This window comes from Biomphalaria glabrata, chromosome 18 (assembly GCF_947242115.1).
Source record: "Biomphalaria glabrata chromosome 18, xgBioGlab47.1, whole genome shotgun sequence".
Lineage (NCBI taxonomy): Eukaryota > Metazoa > Mollusca > Gastropoda > Planorbidae > Biomphalaria > Biomphalaria glabrata.
This window is the reverse complement of record NC_074728.1, coordinates 24,340,364-24,359,201: the sequence shown is the minus strand read 5'-3', so window position 1 is coordinate 24,359,201 and position 18,838 is coordinate 24,340,364. Positions and strand designations below refer to the sequence as shown.

General features: G+C 36.9%; 1 protein-coding gene across 5 annotated transcripts in view; it reads right to left on the bottom strand.

The window, feature by feature from the left end:
* LOC106062944 (uncharacterized) overlaps positions 1–18,838 on the bottom strand; it is a 56,956-nt gene that overhangs the window by 35,195 nt on the left and 2,923 nt on the right. The window contains exons 2-4 of one of the 5 annotated variants that reach the window (XM_056016999.1): positions 14,115–15,265; positions 13,068–13,168; positions 11,818–11,919 (exon numbers count right to left, since the gene is read on the bottom strand). In XM_056016999.1, the coding sequence (XP_055872974.1) occupies positions 11,818–11,864 (47 nt within the window). In that variant the 5' untranslated portion in view covers positions 11,865–11,919; positions 13,068–13,168; positions 14,115–15,265. Of the gene's footprint in view, positions 1–2,229; positions 2,848–11,817; positions 11,920–12,659; positions 12,702–13,067; positions 13,209–14,114; positions 15,266–18,838 lie in introns of those variants that run through there. The other 4 variants (XR_008775866.1, XR_008775864.1, XR_008775865.1 and 1 more) reach the window with 4 other exon arrangements.

Here is an 18,838-nt window from a genome sequence, read left to right as displayed (position 1 = left end):
ATGTGTCTACCAAAGTTTTTGTAAGGCCTATAAAATATAATCCCCAGGCTTCCATTTTAACACCGTTGAACTATGCTGATCTTATTTCCATACCCTTGACCCCCCCGTGTGTAGCCTGAAGATTCGCTACGTAACTTTTTAAGACCAAGTTAACATCTACCTGCAAGATATCCTCACCTTTAAAAAGTGGGAGTGTGTGCCCATTACACGAAAGGCACACAGCATAAAATTATATAAGATATTTAGTACTTTTGCCAAAATATTTATACTTGTAGTCTTCGTCATAGACTTTTCTAGAATATGTAAGAATGATAGCGTTCTTGTAACTTTGCAATGATCTTATGATCATAATGTCATAATCTAATAGGAATAGTCCATTTCCTGGCATTGACGCACTGATCTATATATGTATATGATTAGCAAGAACTACTTTTTTTTAGAGGGGGAAATGCGTATTTTCAGATGATAAACCGTACCCGCGTAATTTCGTTCCACTTGCGTACTAGTAGGCAACTCTGAGATAGTGATGTTTTTTTTTTCCCAAATATATCCATTAACTGTCAAAACATATAGAAAAATTGTGAGAGCCCACCCATCTTTTTCCTTTTCCCATGAAAAGAATCCAAGAGTAGGAAGTCATATACATAGTTATATAATGCTATACGATTTCTCTTATTCGAGGTGAGAGGTTTTATAAATGAAATATTATAAAAAAAATACAATGTCCTAACAAAGCAAAATGATTAATTTAAAGAAATTTCCTCAAGCCAAACTAAAACATAAAATATGATATTTAAATGACCAATGTAGGCACAAATGTCCCCTGTTTGAGGTTCCGTGACTAAAGAAAATGTATAAATAAACTAGAGTAGAGGCAAAACAGAGCCGCAAGATTTATATCTGTTGAATGTTCACAATTGAGGAGTAACACCATTAGTAAAATCATTCAATCTAGAGACCTTTCAGGACAGACGACCACAAAGTAAAGTAGTTATAATACATACACCTGTAAACATAACGCTAGAGAAAATTCATGAAAGTACTCTTTCTTTCCTAGCGCCATCACAGACAGCATGGAACGAGTTTGCCAGAATCAGCCAAGAAAACCAATGACGTTTTGATGTTGAATAGCGCCATCACAGCATGGAACGAGTTTGCCAGAATCAGCCAAGAAAACCAATGACGTTTTGATGTTGAATAGCGCCATCACAGCATGGAACGAGTTTTCCAGAATCAGCCAAGAAAACCAATGACGTTTTGATGTTGAATAGCGCCATCACAGACAGCATGGAACGAGTTTGCCAGAATCAGCCAAGAAAACCAATGACGTTTTGATGTTGAATAGCGCCATCACAGCATGGAACGAGTTTGCCAGAATCAGCCAAGAAAACCAATGACGTTTTGATGTTGAATAGCGCCATCACAGCATGGAACGAGTTTGCCAGAATCAGCCAAGAAAACCAATGACGTTTTGATGTTGAATAGCGCCATCACAGCATGGAACGAGTTTGCCAGAATCAGCCAAGAAAACCAATGACGTTTTGATGTTGAATAGCGCCATCACAGACAGCATGGAACGAGTTTGCCAGAATCAGCCAAGAAAACCAATGACGTTTTGATGTTGAAGTCTCTAATATTAAATCTGTGCGACTAGGTTGACACGACTTGGTCCAGTAGGGTGCCAACATATTTTTTTTAAAGAAAATGTATATATGCGGCCATAGATTACAAGATCTACGGGGCTTGCAAAGACCTTCCTTCAGGTAACAGTACCAGGAAAAAAAAAGGAAGAGGCAGACAGAGAAAGCGATGGGAGGACAACATAAAAGAATGGACGGGCCTGCCATTGAGAGAGGTTTTAAACAAGGAAAAGACAGTGAGGAATGGAGAAAGACGGTCGACGAGTCTTGCTTGGTGCCCCAACGGTCCAATAGACTAAGGAATAGGTAAAAGGTTAGGTAGACATGTCAGAGAAAATGTTTATTAAATAAGTTTAAAGAAATAGAAAAACAAAAGGGGGAGGCGTAGAGAGAGAGAGAGAGAGAGAGAGAGAGAAATCTAAAGAAAAACGAAAGAGTGAACGAGAGAGGAAAAGAAAGTAAATGAAAATAAGAGAGAGAGAGAGAGAGCGGGGCATAGTGTTAAGGTGAACAAATAATTGGGATTAACATTACACAATAAACAATTTATATAAATATTGAACATAGGTTTATGTAAGTGTTCTCTTACTTTTTAGTGTTGATTTGAGCGACTGGCTCATAAGCGTTCCTTACCGCAGACATGATACACACCAAACACTGTGACTCTTATCTCTGATTAGCACTTTGGGAATAAAGTGATCACTTGCAAACACTGTCACTACAAGAATTTCCTCGTCAGGTATATCTACCTCTACCTGTAAAACGAGTTCCACTGCGCTGTAAAACAAGTTCCACTGCGCAAGTAGAATCGAAAATGAAATGAGAAAACACAAGAAACTGTACCGCAGTCCCAGATACTTTTTTTTCTCACGGGGGCAGACAACTAAGTCTCACTTAAGTGCCCTATCAGTGAACTATCAAGGGGAACGGGGGATGGAAATATAGTTTCGAATGCTGCAAGAATATTGTTTATTTCTTTTAAAGATTCATTTCTAATAGTTAATAGTAAATATCGGCAATCATCTCATTTCCATGAGATGATCCAAAGTCGTTTAACCACTGAGGGATTCCATGTATATAATGAGACTGGATTTCTTCTAAACTGTTAGATAGGTTGTTGTTTTTTTTACACCTGCCTATCAAACAATCTTGCCGTTCTATGCCCTGTATTTTTCTCAAACCTTTTTTTTTTTAATTTTTGCTTATAAAAATAGATTTAACAACTATTTGCAAGTTTAGGTACAAATTATTTAGCTAATGTAAACAAAATGAGGAAAGTCATCAACAAATTGGAAAAAATTAAAAGTAGATTTCGACTTTGTAAATGGGGGTGGGCCTTCAGACATTTCATTGAAAACGCCATTTCTCGTAGAAATGAAAAAAAAAGCGGGTAAATCCGATATATACGTGTTAGGTTCTAGAACAGAAATAGAATCGGGCCTATCACCCAGAGGATTGGTAAAGTCCTCCTCTATAATCTTGTGATCTCTCGAGCAGATAATGTAAAAGGTCATCTGTTTCTTTAGCCTACGGTTAACGAACAGGGTGCCATGTGGCCAGCACAACGACCAACCGCCTTTACTTTTCCCTAACTTAAGTGAGGTACCCATTAAAGTTGGGGCGCACCATCCAGGAATTCAAAATCCCAGTCTTCGCCTAGATTCGACCCCCAGGACCCCAGGTTCGGAAGCCAAGCGCTTTACCACTCAGCAACAGCGCCCCCTGTGAGGGTTTGGCTGAATGGGAATCTAGATCAAGATCTACCAGAATTAATGTCAAATGAAACTAAGGTTAGAGCAAACATAGAAAGTCTAAGATTACGCTAAAACGACTTGTGTGATAACCTTATGGCCTTAGGTCTACTGTTAGGCCTACAGTCTCAAAGGATTGTTATATATATATATATATATATCTATATCTATATATATAGCATGGGTGTAGCAAGGGGGGGGGGTCGGAGTTTAGTGACTGATCTTTTGCTTTAATTTTGCCAAGGCGGTTTTGAGTTTAAAACCCCATACCAGGGGGTTTTGAGAGTTTTAAAACCCTACCAAGGGGTTTTGAGTTTGAAACCCCATACTAGGGGGGTTTTGAGTTTGAAACCTCCTACCAGGGGGTTTTTAGTTTAAAACCCCCTCTTCAATATAAAAAAGCAAATTACACACTGAAAATTGTATGAGCATAGCCAAAGGGGTTTTGAGATAAACCCCTCTTCAGCTGGGTTTGAAGCTAAAAATACCTCTTCAATATAAAAAAAGGCAAATTATGCACTCAAAATGCTATGAGTAGCCAGCGGGGTTTGAAGCTAAAAAATAAATCTTCAAAATTAAAAAAAAAAAAAAATTTCGCAATCAAAATGCTATGAGCGTAGCCAAGCCTATTGGGTGTTTTGAGTTTAAATTTCCCTTCAGAGGGGTTTGATGTAAAAAAAAAAAAAAAGCCTTTTCAATACAAAAAAAAAATAATAAAATTACACACTAAAATTCTTTGAGCATAGCCAAGCCAATGGGGGGTTTTGAGTTTCAACCCCTTTCCTCCGGATAACTTTTTTAAAAGTTTAAAACCCCTCAAGATAGTTTTGAGTTTAAAATCCCCCTACAGAGCGTTTTAAGGTTGAAAGCCTCTATCATCAATAGTATTTCTAAAGCAAACTACAGTCACCAAATTCTATGACCGTAGCTAAATGTGGTTTTGAATTTAAAAAAAAAACAGCAACTCCAGATATATTTTAGTTTAAAACCCCTCAAAAGATGATTTTGACGATAAAACTTCCCTTTTCGATATAACATCTAAAGCAAAATAGTCACCTAATTCCAAGATCGTAGTCGAGAGAAGACAGTAGAGAAGTTACACATGTCTACCAGTGGCTGGGCTCCATTAATAAAGTGCAATGAATAGTCATCTGCCGAAATTGAAAAGCACAAAGATGGCTAAGACGGATTTTAGGAGTCAGTTATAGAGGTCGGGTCTAAATCAAGGAAATCCTATGCCGAAGTGGGAGTCGACCCCTTAGTAAGGTTGTGACAGATCGTCGCACGAGGTTTGCGCGACATGTTCTCCGACAAAATGAATTACGCATAATAAGAGTTGCGATGACATCCTAGTACAACTTGGCGCCACACTTTAATGGAGGTCCTCATAGCAGGTGGGAAGAGGCTTCAGACATTGCCAGTGACAGATTTTTGCCAGCAAATGCGCCGAACGGGAGGGAGGGTCTAAGTCAGTAAGAATAGCACATTAGTTTTTTTTTTTAAATAAAACTTTTTAATAGCAAAATAATGTACTGTAGGTACCTCAGAATATACATTTAGTTGGTTTTCAATACCAGAAATAGTGCAAGGCGGCGGGGCTCCGCTCCGCGCTGAGAGAGCTCTCAGCGCTCCCCCCAGACCTCTTGCTGGCAAGGGCGAGGTGTCTACAATTTTTTCACAAACTCCAGAAGAACCTATTCAAGGGCACAATAAACGTCTTCCAAAAAAAAATGAAGGGTCAGAATGTAATAGAGATTAATTAAGTACACACACACACATCCATCCATACTAACATATTTTTTTTCGGGAGGAGGGAGGGGGCGGGGAGAGAAAAAAAAAAGATTGTTGTGACACGGTTACTGTGTGGTCAACCGTGACACACGGTCAAGTGTTGGGTATCGAGAGTTAGGGAACTTTCGGGAAGTGACGAGTGTGTAAACAAGAAGAGAGGAAGTCAGCGAGTGAAGTAAGAGATCTGTATATAATGTCTGCCATGTATATATGTTACGTTGAAATGCTTCACAATTAAAAGACACTTTAAACATAAAGGGACTTAATTCTTCACACACACAAACACACATATATATTTATATATATATATCAGGCGTTCCTTCTCAGAACTGAAAAGTATTAATTTCACGCCCGATCCTCCCGCAGGAGGCGGCGGTTGGGATTTGAACCCGGAACCATCAATATGACAGTCCATTCGACCAGGCAGCCATCACTGAGAGCTCGTTCCCCAACACCAAAGCTATTCCCGAATACACGCCTCGACCATTTACCAGTTCCATAGCAGCAACCAGTTACCAGTCTAAAAACTATTTAGACCATCCGGGTCTCAAAAATTATAGTTCAATCCTTCTCAAGCTCTAACCAGAGTCAGGTGATTACGTGACTCGCCCAGAGCTAATATAAACTCCATTAAACTTTTTCTAATCGTCCTTACAAACAATTGTGTTTTTAGAGCCAACTCATATTGCAGCCCTAGGCTACAGTCAAAGTAAGGTGCCCCCTTTCAGACCTTGTGATCTATAGGGGCAGAAAATGTAGAGATCATCTGTTTCTGTGGCCCACGGTCAACGAGGGTGTGATGTGGACAGCACAACGACCAACCTGATTATAAATAAACATGACATGTGACATACAGTGGCACTTAGGTTATCAATGTCAGTGAGTGAAGAAGGGGGGGGGGGGAAGATGAAACACAAACAAGCCCCAAGAAGGACCCGAACCCCCATTTCATTAAATGACCTTAGCACCTTGCAGATACTAATATTCTATGTTACATGTCATGTAGAGTAGCAAAACATAGACTAGAGGTAGCGAAACATAGATCAGACATAGTAAAACATGGACCAGAGTTAGTGAACATGGACCAGAGGTAGCGAAACATGGACCAGAGGTAGCGAAACATAAACCAGAGGTAGCGAAACATGGACCAGAGGTAGCGAAACATATATACCTTGAAATAACTGGAATAAATTCTTTGTGAACGCGTTTATAACACTATGCACAAAATCAACTTGAGATAAAATGAAATCAATGTAGTAGACTTAAGTTATAATATAAAATGGTATTTTGAAAAAAATGTAAATTACTACAAAAAACACGTCTTTTCAGTCTGGCGGTCTGGAGTCGTCTGTCCTACCTAAATAGGCTGAAGACAATGCAACTTCTCTTGCATCATTTACACTGCATAGCTAACCTCTCCCCACCATAACCATCACCTTAGAACCACACACAAACTCCAGAACAAAAAGGAATTTTTCAAGAGGCAAAAAAAAGGAGTACCTTCATTGTAACTACCAATCAATGTTTGAATATTACCCCCCCCCCCTCAAAAAAAAATTATTTTTTTACTATTATTACCAATTTTTCAAAAAATTACAAAATTACAAAGTTTAGGATTTTGTTTTATCTTCCAATAAGGACTTCTAAACTGTAGACCTAAACCATTTTTTTATGAGAGGAGTGTGTGAAAATGTCACTTAACTTATGAATGTGTATCAACCACTAACCGTATGGCTGTGTATCAACCACTAAACATATGACTGCATCAGTCACTAAACATATGATTGTGTATCAGTCACTAAACATATGCCTGTATAGTGTACATCAACCACTAAACATATGCCTGTATAGTGTACATCAACCACTAAACATATGATTGTGTATCAGTCACTAAACATATGCCTGTATAGTGTACATCAACCACTAAACATATGCCTGTATAGTGTACATCAACCACTAAACATATGATTGTGTATCAGTCACTAAACATATGCCTGTATAGTGTACATCAACCACTAAACATATGCCTGTATAGTGTACATCAACCACTAAACATATGCCTGTATAGTGTACATCAACCACTAAACATATGCCTGTATAGTGTACATCAACCACTAAACATTTGACTGCATTAATCACTAAACATATGATTATTTATCAGTCAATAAACAAATGAATGTATATTAACCACGTTAACCCTTAAAGTGCTGAGCTTTTTTACAAGAGTGCATACAAAATGGAATTACAATTCTAGTGTTTAGAGTTTAGAGGCTAAACTACCACGCGCGTCTTAAGGGTTAACTAATTATACGACTCTAGATCAGTCACTAAACATGTGATTGTGTATCAGTCACTAAACATATGACTGTATATCAAGCACTAAACATATGACTGCATCAGTCACTAAACATATGACTGCATCAGTCACTAAACATATGATTGTGTATCAGTCACTAAACATATGACTGTATATCAAGCACTAAACATATGACTGCATCAGTCACTAAACATATGACTGCATCAGTCACTAAACATATGACTGCATCAGTCACTAAACATATGATTGTGTATCAGTCACTAAACATATGACTGTATATCAACCACTAAACATATGACTGTATATCAAGCACTAAACATATGACTGCATCAGTCACTAAACATATGACTGCATCAGTCACTAAACATATGACTGCATCAGTCACTAAACATATGATTGTGTATCAGTCACTAAACATATCGTGTATCAGTCACTAAACATATGCCTGTATAGTGTTTATCAACCACTAAACATATGACTGCATTAACCACTAAACATATGATTGTGCATCAGTCACTAAACATATGATTGTGTATCAGTCACTAAACATGACTGTTTAGTGTATATCAACCAGTGATTAAACATATGACTAATGTATAAATAATATGAATAACAAAGGTTATACATGCCTACACATATACAATAACTGTTACCCCTCAAGATTAATAAAAAACTGCAAATGAAGTAGCATCCTTAGCCTAACTAATTAGGCCATGTTGAATACAAAGATCAGAGGAGGGAATAGCTGAATATGAAGTGACCATGGGATGAAGTGACCAGGAGATGAAATGGCAGGAGATGAAGTGACCATGGGATGAAGTAACCAGGGAATGAAATTTCAGGCGATGAAGTGACCAGGAGATGAAATGGCAGGTGATGAAGTGACCAGGAGATGAAATGGCAGGGGATGAAGTGACCAGGAGATGAAATGGCAGGGGATGAAGTGACCAGGAGATGAAATGGCAGGGGATGAAGTGACCAGGAGATGAAATGGCAAGGGATGAAGTGACCAGGGGATGAAATGGCAGGGGATGAAGTGATCAGGAGATGACATGGCAGGGGATGAAGTGACCAGGAAATGAAATGGCAGGGGATGAAGTGACCAGACGATGAAGTGACCAGGATTAACTATAAAGAATAGAAGGTGTTATTTTATTAAATTTCGTCTGCACGTGCCATATTAGAAGCCTGTGTGGCCCACTACATCATATCAACCTTTTAATTTTATAAGTAGGTAACAAATGAGCTCTGCTTGGCCACAAAGTGTTGAAAATCATTTTTAGGAAAACTAAAAGAAATTTTAAAATGTAAAAAAAAAAACACCTTTGAGGGACAATTTTAATCATTATTCTTCCCAGAGAAGAAAGAAGGTACCAATCACAATAACAGACACAACAACTCTCTTGGTCATTAAATAATGGAATAAATGCCATCTTTATAATGTACAATCATTAAATAATGTTTCAATGGAGCTGTTGTGAACTCCTGACAATGACATGGCTTCGACATGGACACAGTGAGATTTATAACAAACAGATATTCCAATTTGATTAGAGTAACACCTTTTGTAAATTCACTAAACTTACAGGCACTTCAGGAGAGAAGAATAAAAAGTAGCTATAACACATCACGCACTAAACCCTAACTTACAAATAGAAAAACAAAACCTAATGAAATACTCAGAAAGACACAAAGATTCAGGCACATTTCTTATTCCATGCTCTTTCTTCCCTAGCGCCATTAGAGAATTGAATGGGTTGCCTGAATCAGCCAGGAAAACCGACTCAGAGTTTAAGCCATTGATTAACATGCATGACTAGATTGACACATGAAATGCGTAGGACTTAATTGACTTCTTTTTTGAAATAACGTCTGCAATATCATAAGATAAGAAGACACATTCAAGTATGTCTTTCAACAATTCAAAGAAACACAAGGGACTAAGAAAGAAGAGAAATAGTTATTAAATAAAAGCAATCAGAATAGACTCTAACTGTAAACAATGCCATCAAATGTTGAACAATTAAATATACAACAAACTTTGAAAACTGCCTTCAACAGTGCTTCTATATATTTAGTCTACAAACTCATAAATAAACAGAGAATTCGTCCTGACTCACAACCAAGATTCTATTCAATAACAATTTACAAATTTTATACAATCATCAGTGGAATGGTTGAATGAATTTACATTTCCTTTGGACTATTGTAATATTTTGTTATGCTCAATGCACTATGTGTCAATCAATTAATTTGTCTTACAGTGATCTTAACTGTGCTTAACTTATAAGTAATTGCTTTTATTGTTTAAATGAAATTATGTCAAGCTGTTGACAAGTAAAAAAAGACAAATCATAAATTTGAATCTAAAATACCTTGGCTTAAAAGAGTACACCATTCAGCAGTTTATTGCTTACATCTATCACGAATATCTTGAAACTTTAGCACATGAACTGCATGTTAACATATTATTATTATTATATTATTTCATGGTATAACCAAGTGAGGGGGCAAAATACTTTGGTACAAAAGTTTAAATGCAAATTATGGCCCAAAGTCCAACTCAAGCTGCAGAAAAGGTTTAACTGGGCTCACCATGTTTCGTAATAATAATTAAAAATGACAATGTCACTCGCAATATAAAAAATATTATTTCTTAATGTGAGTTCAAACATTGGAGTAATAATGCAAATTTATCATAATTCACAATTCACTACTGGGAGCGTCTTCTTTAAAAGTTGCAAAAGCACAAAAAACAAAGAGACCCTATCTCAGGCAAACTTCTATAGCCCCTTCAATACTAGAACCTATGGATTTTAGATCTTCTAAGAAACAAAGTTTTGATGTAAAATAAATATTTCAAAAAGGCAACTGTTGACTTTTTTTCTTTGTTTCTTTATTTCATTATACATGTTCCTAAAAACAAAAATGCAACTCTAAAAATGTCAAGTCAAATATAAAACAAAGATTTGATTCAGGACGTCAAAGTTTTTAAAGATGTGTGTGGACTAGAAAGTGTGTCCTCATACAGTTCCAAGACAAACCAACGTGATTATTCACAGGGAAACTTTGTAATGACTTTTAATAGATACAGACATTTTACTTCTAAGCATAATAACACTTTTATATTCATTCATGACTGAGGACAAAAGAAAACAAATAGCCAGAGATCTTTCAAAAGAATTATTAGTATATGGGGCTGATTATATCAAGGTCGTCTGTTTCAATGGCCAACAATTAATGATCAGGGTTTCATGATCAACTGCCTTTACTTTCCCTAACTTAAGTCAGGTACCATTAGAGTTGGGTGGACTCAGGGGGCACCCTAAAAATCCTGAAATTCAAAATCCCAATCTTTATTGAGAGCTTATAGCTAAGCAGCAAAAAGATGGCTAGAAGAATAGTTCTCAGAAAGCCGCTACACTTGTAAGTTAGAAACTTATTGCCTACAATATTGCTAAAAGTAGTTTACAATTTTTGTGATGGAAAAATTTGAAAAACTTAAACATCTGCAATGGAATCAATAGATATGAATTTTACATCACAGCCTCAAAGAATGCTAAAATAAGTTCTGCTCAGAAAAGATGTGAATGATACTGTGCAACTGTTTTTATAACTGGCACTGATAACATTTTTGGTTACTTAGCATGCATGTCATCCATAAGAGCCAGTTTTTTTCACGTCTTTGTGGAAAGTCAGAAAATTTGGATTTTTTTTTTTACATCATAATATGTAGTATTATGATACATGGAGCTCCAACTATGATAGGAATATTTTCTGGGTTTCTTGGGATTTTCAATAAAAAGTACCCAGAGAATAATGCACTGCATTACATAAAAACATTCTCTGCCTTAAATATAAAACCAGTCCTGGATGTTATAGTCAAGCTTGTAAATACTACTGACTCTCATGGGCTTACTAACAGGCAGTATTTCATGTGACCATGCAAAATCAGTTGTGGCCTGCTCATTTTGCTACATTGAATGAAGACAAGGCTGATGTCCTCTAAGGAATATTTTTTTTCGTCTTCTGGGCCTGTCATCAGCAAAGGTTCTTTTTTGAGTCTAAAAAGTGCATCCCATGCTCCTCGTGAGAGCTCTTCAACTCTCTTTTTTTTATTACTATCTACTGCCAGATGACATTATTGGCTAAGTGGCGCCTGATTTGATCTTTGTAGCACTGTCAGGGCACCCCTATTACGACATCCTACTTTAAGCTTGCCAAAAAAGGTAACCTTTGGCATGCAATCCCCTAACATCTGGATAAGTGTCCAACCCAGGATACTGTGGAATACTATAAATATTTTTTAAAAACTTACCGCAGACTGATAACTGACTGGATTTTGGCGGCGACAATTTGTTTCATATCCAGGTTGTAGAATTTGAACTATGATGTTGATATGTAGATATCCAGCGGTATCCTGAGAGAATATATGTTGAATACTTTTAGTAAACAAAATAAATAATTTCCAACTATAAATTCAAATAGAAAAGAAAAAAAATATTTTTTTCACTTTTATATATGAGCATTTATAGCATCCAGATATTCTTTCAGAAGTGGGATGTGTGGCTGACAGGTCAAAACTGCTTAGCTAAGGCTTGGACACCTAACAAGAGGGCTTGAGTTCAAATCCTGACTTGAGAAGAGTTATGTTTGCTGAGTGACTAAAGACAGCAGGGAAACTTTCTCCCAGAACCCCCCCCCCCCCCCCCCCGATTGTTACAAACTGAGGTTGTTATTATAATGGTAGGGCTAAATTTATAGTTTCACTCTGCCATGGCTTGCATGAGATTTGTGGTCTACAGGTCCAGGCGAATGTGTGTAAGGGTAGATGAGATGTGTGACTCTGAAGTTAGTTGGTGACTGCACTGAGAGAATGATAGTTAATTTAGTTCACCTTTCAGTCTTTAAGGCAGATAACACAAGAACCAGTTTAAAAAAATAAATAAAAAATATTAGGATACATTTTATACTTCATTCATATATTTAGAAAATTATTTTTTCCTTTGGTCTGACTACCTATCAAAAAGACATACAGTACTTCTTAAATCAATCTTTCATTCACTTACAAAATACATTGTCATTAGTATTGCATAAAAATAAAATTATCTATGCTGAAAATCATATCTCAAGATTATCTCTAGGCATTTATTTAGGCACAGGCACATAATTAGGTACTCTCCTTTATGCTGATCTTCAATTCTGGCAATTCATGAAAAAATATAAAAAAATTTAGAAAATTTTCAACTGAGTATTAAACGATCATAAAATAATGCTGCTTTTGATAAGCATTCATTTACATGTTTCAATTTGAACAGGAGACCCATGGCCGAAATAAAAGTCTTCTACGTGGGGCCTCCAGTTCCATTAAAATATCAAAGTTGCCCACCAGGTCTATTATCTCGTTTTGAATCTGTGGGTCAAGGCAAAGGGTTGTGTTGTTTTTTTTTAAGAATTTATTTTACTGCTAAGACATTGCCATTGTTACTTGTGTCACCAAAACGACACTCTTCGCGATGACCCCTAAATGAAAGGTTGTTGCATGCTAAAGTTAAAACTAATACTCACAATGCGATGAGTTACTTTCAGCCGGTAAATATCAAGGATGTGCTCCTCGTTTACATCATCCCCTGTTCTCAGTCGTTCATGTTGTCTGAATGTTTGACAAGCTTGTTGATGAAATTAAGCCATTAGTAGTGCCAAGGCGAACTTATAAAATTTATGTGAGGAAAAAAAAAAAAAAAAAGGTTTGAGTCAATATGAACTTTTCAAACACAAAGTCTGGTCTGAAAGATTTCTTAAAGTGAGTCAGTTCCCGTAAGAGCAATAACCCATATACAAATATATCTAATCTTATCTTATAATTTTTTATATATATAAAATACAGATGTTACTTTAAAAAATCAGATGATTACATCCAACACACGTTCCTAGGTCAATCAATGTTAACCAATGACTTAAACTCTGCCAAGTCACTGGTGTTCCTGGCTGACTGAGGTAACCCATTCCATGCTCTAATAGCACTAGGGAAGAAAGAGCATTTGTACAAATTTATCCTAGCTTATGGAACGAGGAATATACCTTTATTTGTGTCTTTCTGAGTATTTTATTAGGTTTTGGTTTTGTATTTGAAGATTATGGTTCAGTGTTTTATAATTGCTACTTAACTTTTGAGTATTCTATTCTGAAGAGTCTCTATAACTTTAATGATTTTACTAAAGATGTTATTCTAATCCAATGTGAACCATAACCTAAATAGACAAAAAAATTTAGCCCAGACCTTGTTTCATAAAGTTTCTTCATTATAAGGTTATACACATGTATGAAATCTACTTTAACTCCTTTTCTCTCTTGATTGACGATACCATCATTAATTTAACCCCATTAAATTAACTTAATTTTTGGGTTCATAAACTTTAATGGTGTTATATAAAAAGGGCATGCATTTATCTCTACCAATTATAACATTGTCTGATTAAAAGAAAAATATTATTGAAATTTAACTCTAACAGGCTAGTGAAATACAAATGGGAAAAATGAACAATTAATTCCTTCTGAACACGAAAATAATCATGGAGAGATAGAGTTAAAAATGTAATCTAGGAGTATGATTACCTAAAGAACTCCAGAAGACTTGACAAAGCTGAATTCACTATTTACAGTATTTACACACAAAGGCATGCCCCCAAACAGTTTTCATCTCAAAGAGGCATTAAGATCAGGACACTTCACAGGAACTTTCAACTTCCTTCGCCCTGAAGCAGGAATTTTAGTAGTTTCTGTACTCTGTGGGATGACAGACGGCCAAAATATTTTTTCCAGCGTCAGTTTATTTTTTTTCTTCTGAAGGGTTTCTATGAAGGGTTTGAGACACATGTCTTCAACAAGATTGCAGACTCTGCCTACTTCCTTTCTGTCAGGATGCCACCTTAAAGCCAGAGTTTGAAACTCCTCCCAATGATGAAACATGGCTTCAACGTCTTCTGTAGGAACTTTTCTTTCCCAGTGTGAGTTTTCATCTGATACAGAATGCGGATGATCATCGTCAGTCGAATATGTGTTCTCCTCCTCTCCTGGATCCTCTTCCAGCTCTTGTTTGATCAATGACTCACTTGGTATTGCCAACTCTTGTTTCATAAATGATTCACGAGATAGTGAATGATCACTATGAACAACAGATTTGTAGTCCTCATCCAGCTCTAGAAACTCTTGCGCAACTCTCGCAGTATCCACTAAATAGGTCGCCACTGATTCCTCTTGCCTATCAATGCTCAGGAGCCCTATTCTTTTTCGGAAATTCTGAAACCAGCCTCGACTGGCTTTGAACACACCTGCTTCAGTGCTAGCTATGGGCTGACTTAGTTTCAAATCTAAGAAGATAGACCTTGCCTTGGCGCACACTCTGGCCTGAGTCAAAACATCCCCAGACATTTGTCTTTCGCTCATCCACAATATTAACAGCCTCTCCATCTCCTCGATGTAGATATTTCTTTGAGTCGATAAAGTTTTGACTCCCGATGATACCCTGGCTGCTTTAATAGCCTCTTTGTTTTTCAGAATGGTGGCTATTGTGGATGTTGCCATATTATACCTAGTGGCCAGATCTATGATCCTTGCCCCTTGTTCATATGCTGCAATAATCTCTTTCTTCTGTTTAATAGTGATTAATCGCCTTGTTGGTCTGCTGTTGGTCGCACCATTCTTAGTGGGGGCCATTTCTAGATCTGATTGACAACTTTCTTTAGTGGTAAACCTGAACCGTTGATCTGTGAAGAAAAAAAAAGAAACTTAATAAGTGATGCACTACCTGGCACCATGCACTACCTGGCACCATGCACTCTCTGGCACCAATCTAAAGTTAATAAAAAAGAAAGAAGAGGAACAAAAAGGTCAAAAAAAAATTAACACATACATAATGAGTAACAGGAGGTGTGGTGGATGAGTAGATAAGCACCTAGCTGCAAAACTGAGGGTCCTAGGTTCGAATCCTGGTATTGACTGGGATTTTCAATAATAGAATTTTTGGCGCGCCTCTGAAACCACCCCGCTATGGGTACCTGACATAAGTTGGGGAAAAGTAATTTTAGGCTGTTGGTCATTGTGCTGGCCACATGATGCCCATGTTAAGCATGGGCCACAGAAATATATGAACTTTACATCATCTGCCCTATAGATAGAAATACATTCATACAATGAATGTAAGAAAATGGAAACAACAGGAGTAGCTCCATTAAATAAAGAAGATATTATAACTTAATACATAATGATAACAAAATGAAAGCTAACATTCTAAATATATATTTTGCATCAGCATTGTTAGGCCCTGTAGACAGAGACAGATTGCTTTATTTTAACCTAGTTATTAAATTAAATATCAATATCACACTACAGTGGATCCCTGGACACAATGGCATCATGGTAAATGAAAAAGCAGATAAACTATCAAAGGCCCGATCATCTATGGAACAACCATATAGACCTGTTAACTACCTCACCCTAAGGTCAATGTTAGTCAACAATCACAAAGAGGAGTGGCTCAACCAATGGGCACCAGGAAACACAGACAGTGCCATGTACAAAGAAATGACTATGCCTAACAAACTGGACAGTATTAACTTCCTCCCCCACAAAGAGCAATCTACAATCTTTCAACTAAGAACAGGACACACACCACTATTAAATTACCATCTGAACCAAAAAAATTTTACACAACTCCCCCTTTGTAGACACTGTAACCACACTTATGAAACCGTAAACCATATCCTCTTTGAATGCCCCTTCCTAATCCACCTTAGGCAGACCCTACTTCCACTACAGCCCAACATAACCAACACCCTGTACAGCAGTGCAGAACAACGGAAGAAAACAGCACACTATTTTTCCTTAGCACAGTCTGCAAAAGAGCTCACAGCTCAGCATCAAAAAGCTGGCTAGAAGATGAAATCATTCCTGACACTTCAGTTGACTTGGATGCACTTCATTTGAATAAAGCAGATAGAAAAATAGATCATGGTAAAAGCCAGGGGAGGAGGACTGGTTATTTGTGTGAACAAACAATATTGTTGTGTCAGCCATATCTCAATCAGTCTGATAATGAACTACTGTGTATCTACTTTAAGCCATTCTACTTATCCAGAGAGTTAAAACAAATCTATGTCATATATATAACAACCCAAAGCCAACACTGAGACAGCAACAAAACATAAACTAGACATCATATCTGAGATTGAAATAAAAGCCCAGATTCTGTCTAATTAGTTATGGGAGACTCAATCACCTTTTGTTAGCTTAACACTTGTTTACATATAGTCCATAAGTTCATTGCCCTACAAAGCAAGATAGAGCTCTAGACATGTGTCATAGCAACATACTAGGAGCCTACACATCTTAAACCTTATTTCCCATGGCAGAGTATGACCACACAATGATACCTGGGATGAACTCTTATTGAATAAAACAGAGCAGGAAGGACTCAATTCTCCCATAGTGCTCTGGCAAGAAACTGGGCTGTTCGGCTTAATGCCTCATAGCTACCATACAAGTGTAAAATGTTTTTGTAAAATGTTTTACATGTTTCGGATGTTCCTTCAGAGTTGAAGATAGTTTACTTCCTAGTCCAAACCTCCCGCAGGACGACGGGGGATGGGAGCGGGCAGGGTTTGAACCCTCGACCGTCGATAAATCCGAACAACAGTCCAGCGCCCAAGCCACACGACCAGGCAGCCATCCTGTTGAGTGACTGCTCAGACAAGTCCCCCCTTAGCTCGCCGAGCTGGGGACACACCATGATACATCTTACCTTCAATTAGAGACCAGTTCTACAAACAACAAAACATGAATTACAACCCATCCCATCAAGGCTGTTTTGAAACTACAAAGGTGTCTCAGTCAAACAGACTGGGAAATGTTCTTAAACAATAGCCTTGACATAGATGTACTTACAACTGTCAATTCTTATTTCCAGTAAATGTGAACATATGATTATACCCAAAAAGATAATTAAAACATTCAGTAATAACAAACTTTAGATGACCAAAGGACTCAAGGATGCAATACTATACAAGAAAAGAATGTTCAAGAAAAGTGCTCTGGGATTCACCTCAGCCCTTGAAAAGAAAGTATTTGAAGAAAGTAGGGATGAATGGACAGGCCTGCCATTGATAGAGGTTCTAGCTAAGGCAAAAGACAGGAATGGAGAAAGATGGTTGACAAATCTAGTGTGGTGCCCCAATGGTCCAACAGGCTAAAGGTTAGGTGAAGGATTTGAAGGAAAAGAGCTTTTTTTTAAAAAAAAAAATAATTCTAAAGAATGTCAAAAACCAAATTACTGGTTACATAGCTATGTTACTGACAATAAATTTGTTGATGAATTAAATGATTTTAGCAGTCATTTTGACAGCCACAACTTTGAGAAAGACTACCATGATTCAATGACATCAATCCACAAGAAAAATGTAGACCAATTCCAAGATCTGTTTAATACACTAGAAGTGATAAAAATGTTTAAATAAGTTTGGAAAAAGAAAAAAACAACACTATTGATTCTCACAACAATCTACGCCACTCGCTCTTACATTCGATTCCAAAGAAGTACTTTAAAAAATGATTCTGAAATGTCTATTGAAAGAAGTAGAAGCATATCTCTACACTCATCAGTTTTCAAACAAACCATCAAGTACCCAAGATGCTTGAAAGTCTGTACTGTCATCTTAATACCCAGAAACACCAAGCTAGACTAGTATTTGTTGACTTCTTTCATCTGCTTTTAATGCCATCCAACAGCAATTCTTGATTTATAAACCTAGCTAATTTAAATGTTAGAGAAACATATGCACATGTTCCTAAACCTTTCTGATGAAATGCCCTCAATATGTAAAAATGAATGATGTTGTGTCAGGTACCCAGAGATTAGTGCTGGAGTACTGCATGTGTGTGTTCTTTCACCAGTATTTTATAACATCTACACAAATGGCATACAAAGCCTAACAGTTGATATCCCCATCGCATCACATTTGCTTACTACACAGCTATCATCATCCATATCACAGGCGACAAGAGGCTGTACCTTTCAACTATTAACAACTACTAGAGGAGCAACTTTTTAATTTTAAATGTCCAAAAGACTTGAGAAATGATTTTAAAAAGCATAAAGACCAGCTTGCAGAGATTCAGATAAAAACAATCAAACCACAGACCAAGTGTAAAAATATCAATGCCTAGACACAACCATAAACAACATGGAATGAACAGGGCCAAAATCTTTACACCAAAATACATCAAAGACTTAGGCATCTAGGAAAATTTAAAGTGACAAAATAATAATTACAGCACTTTTTTTA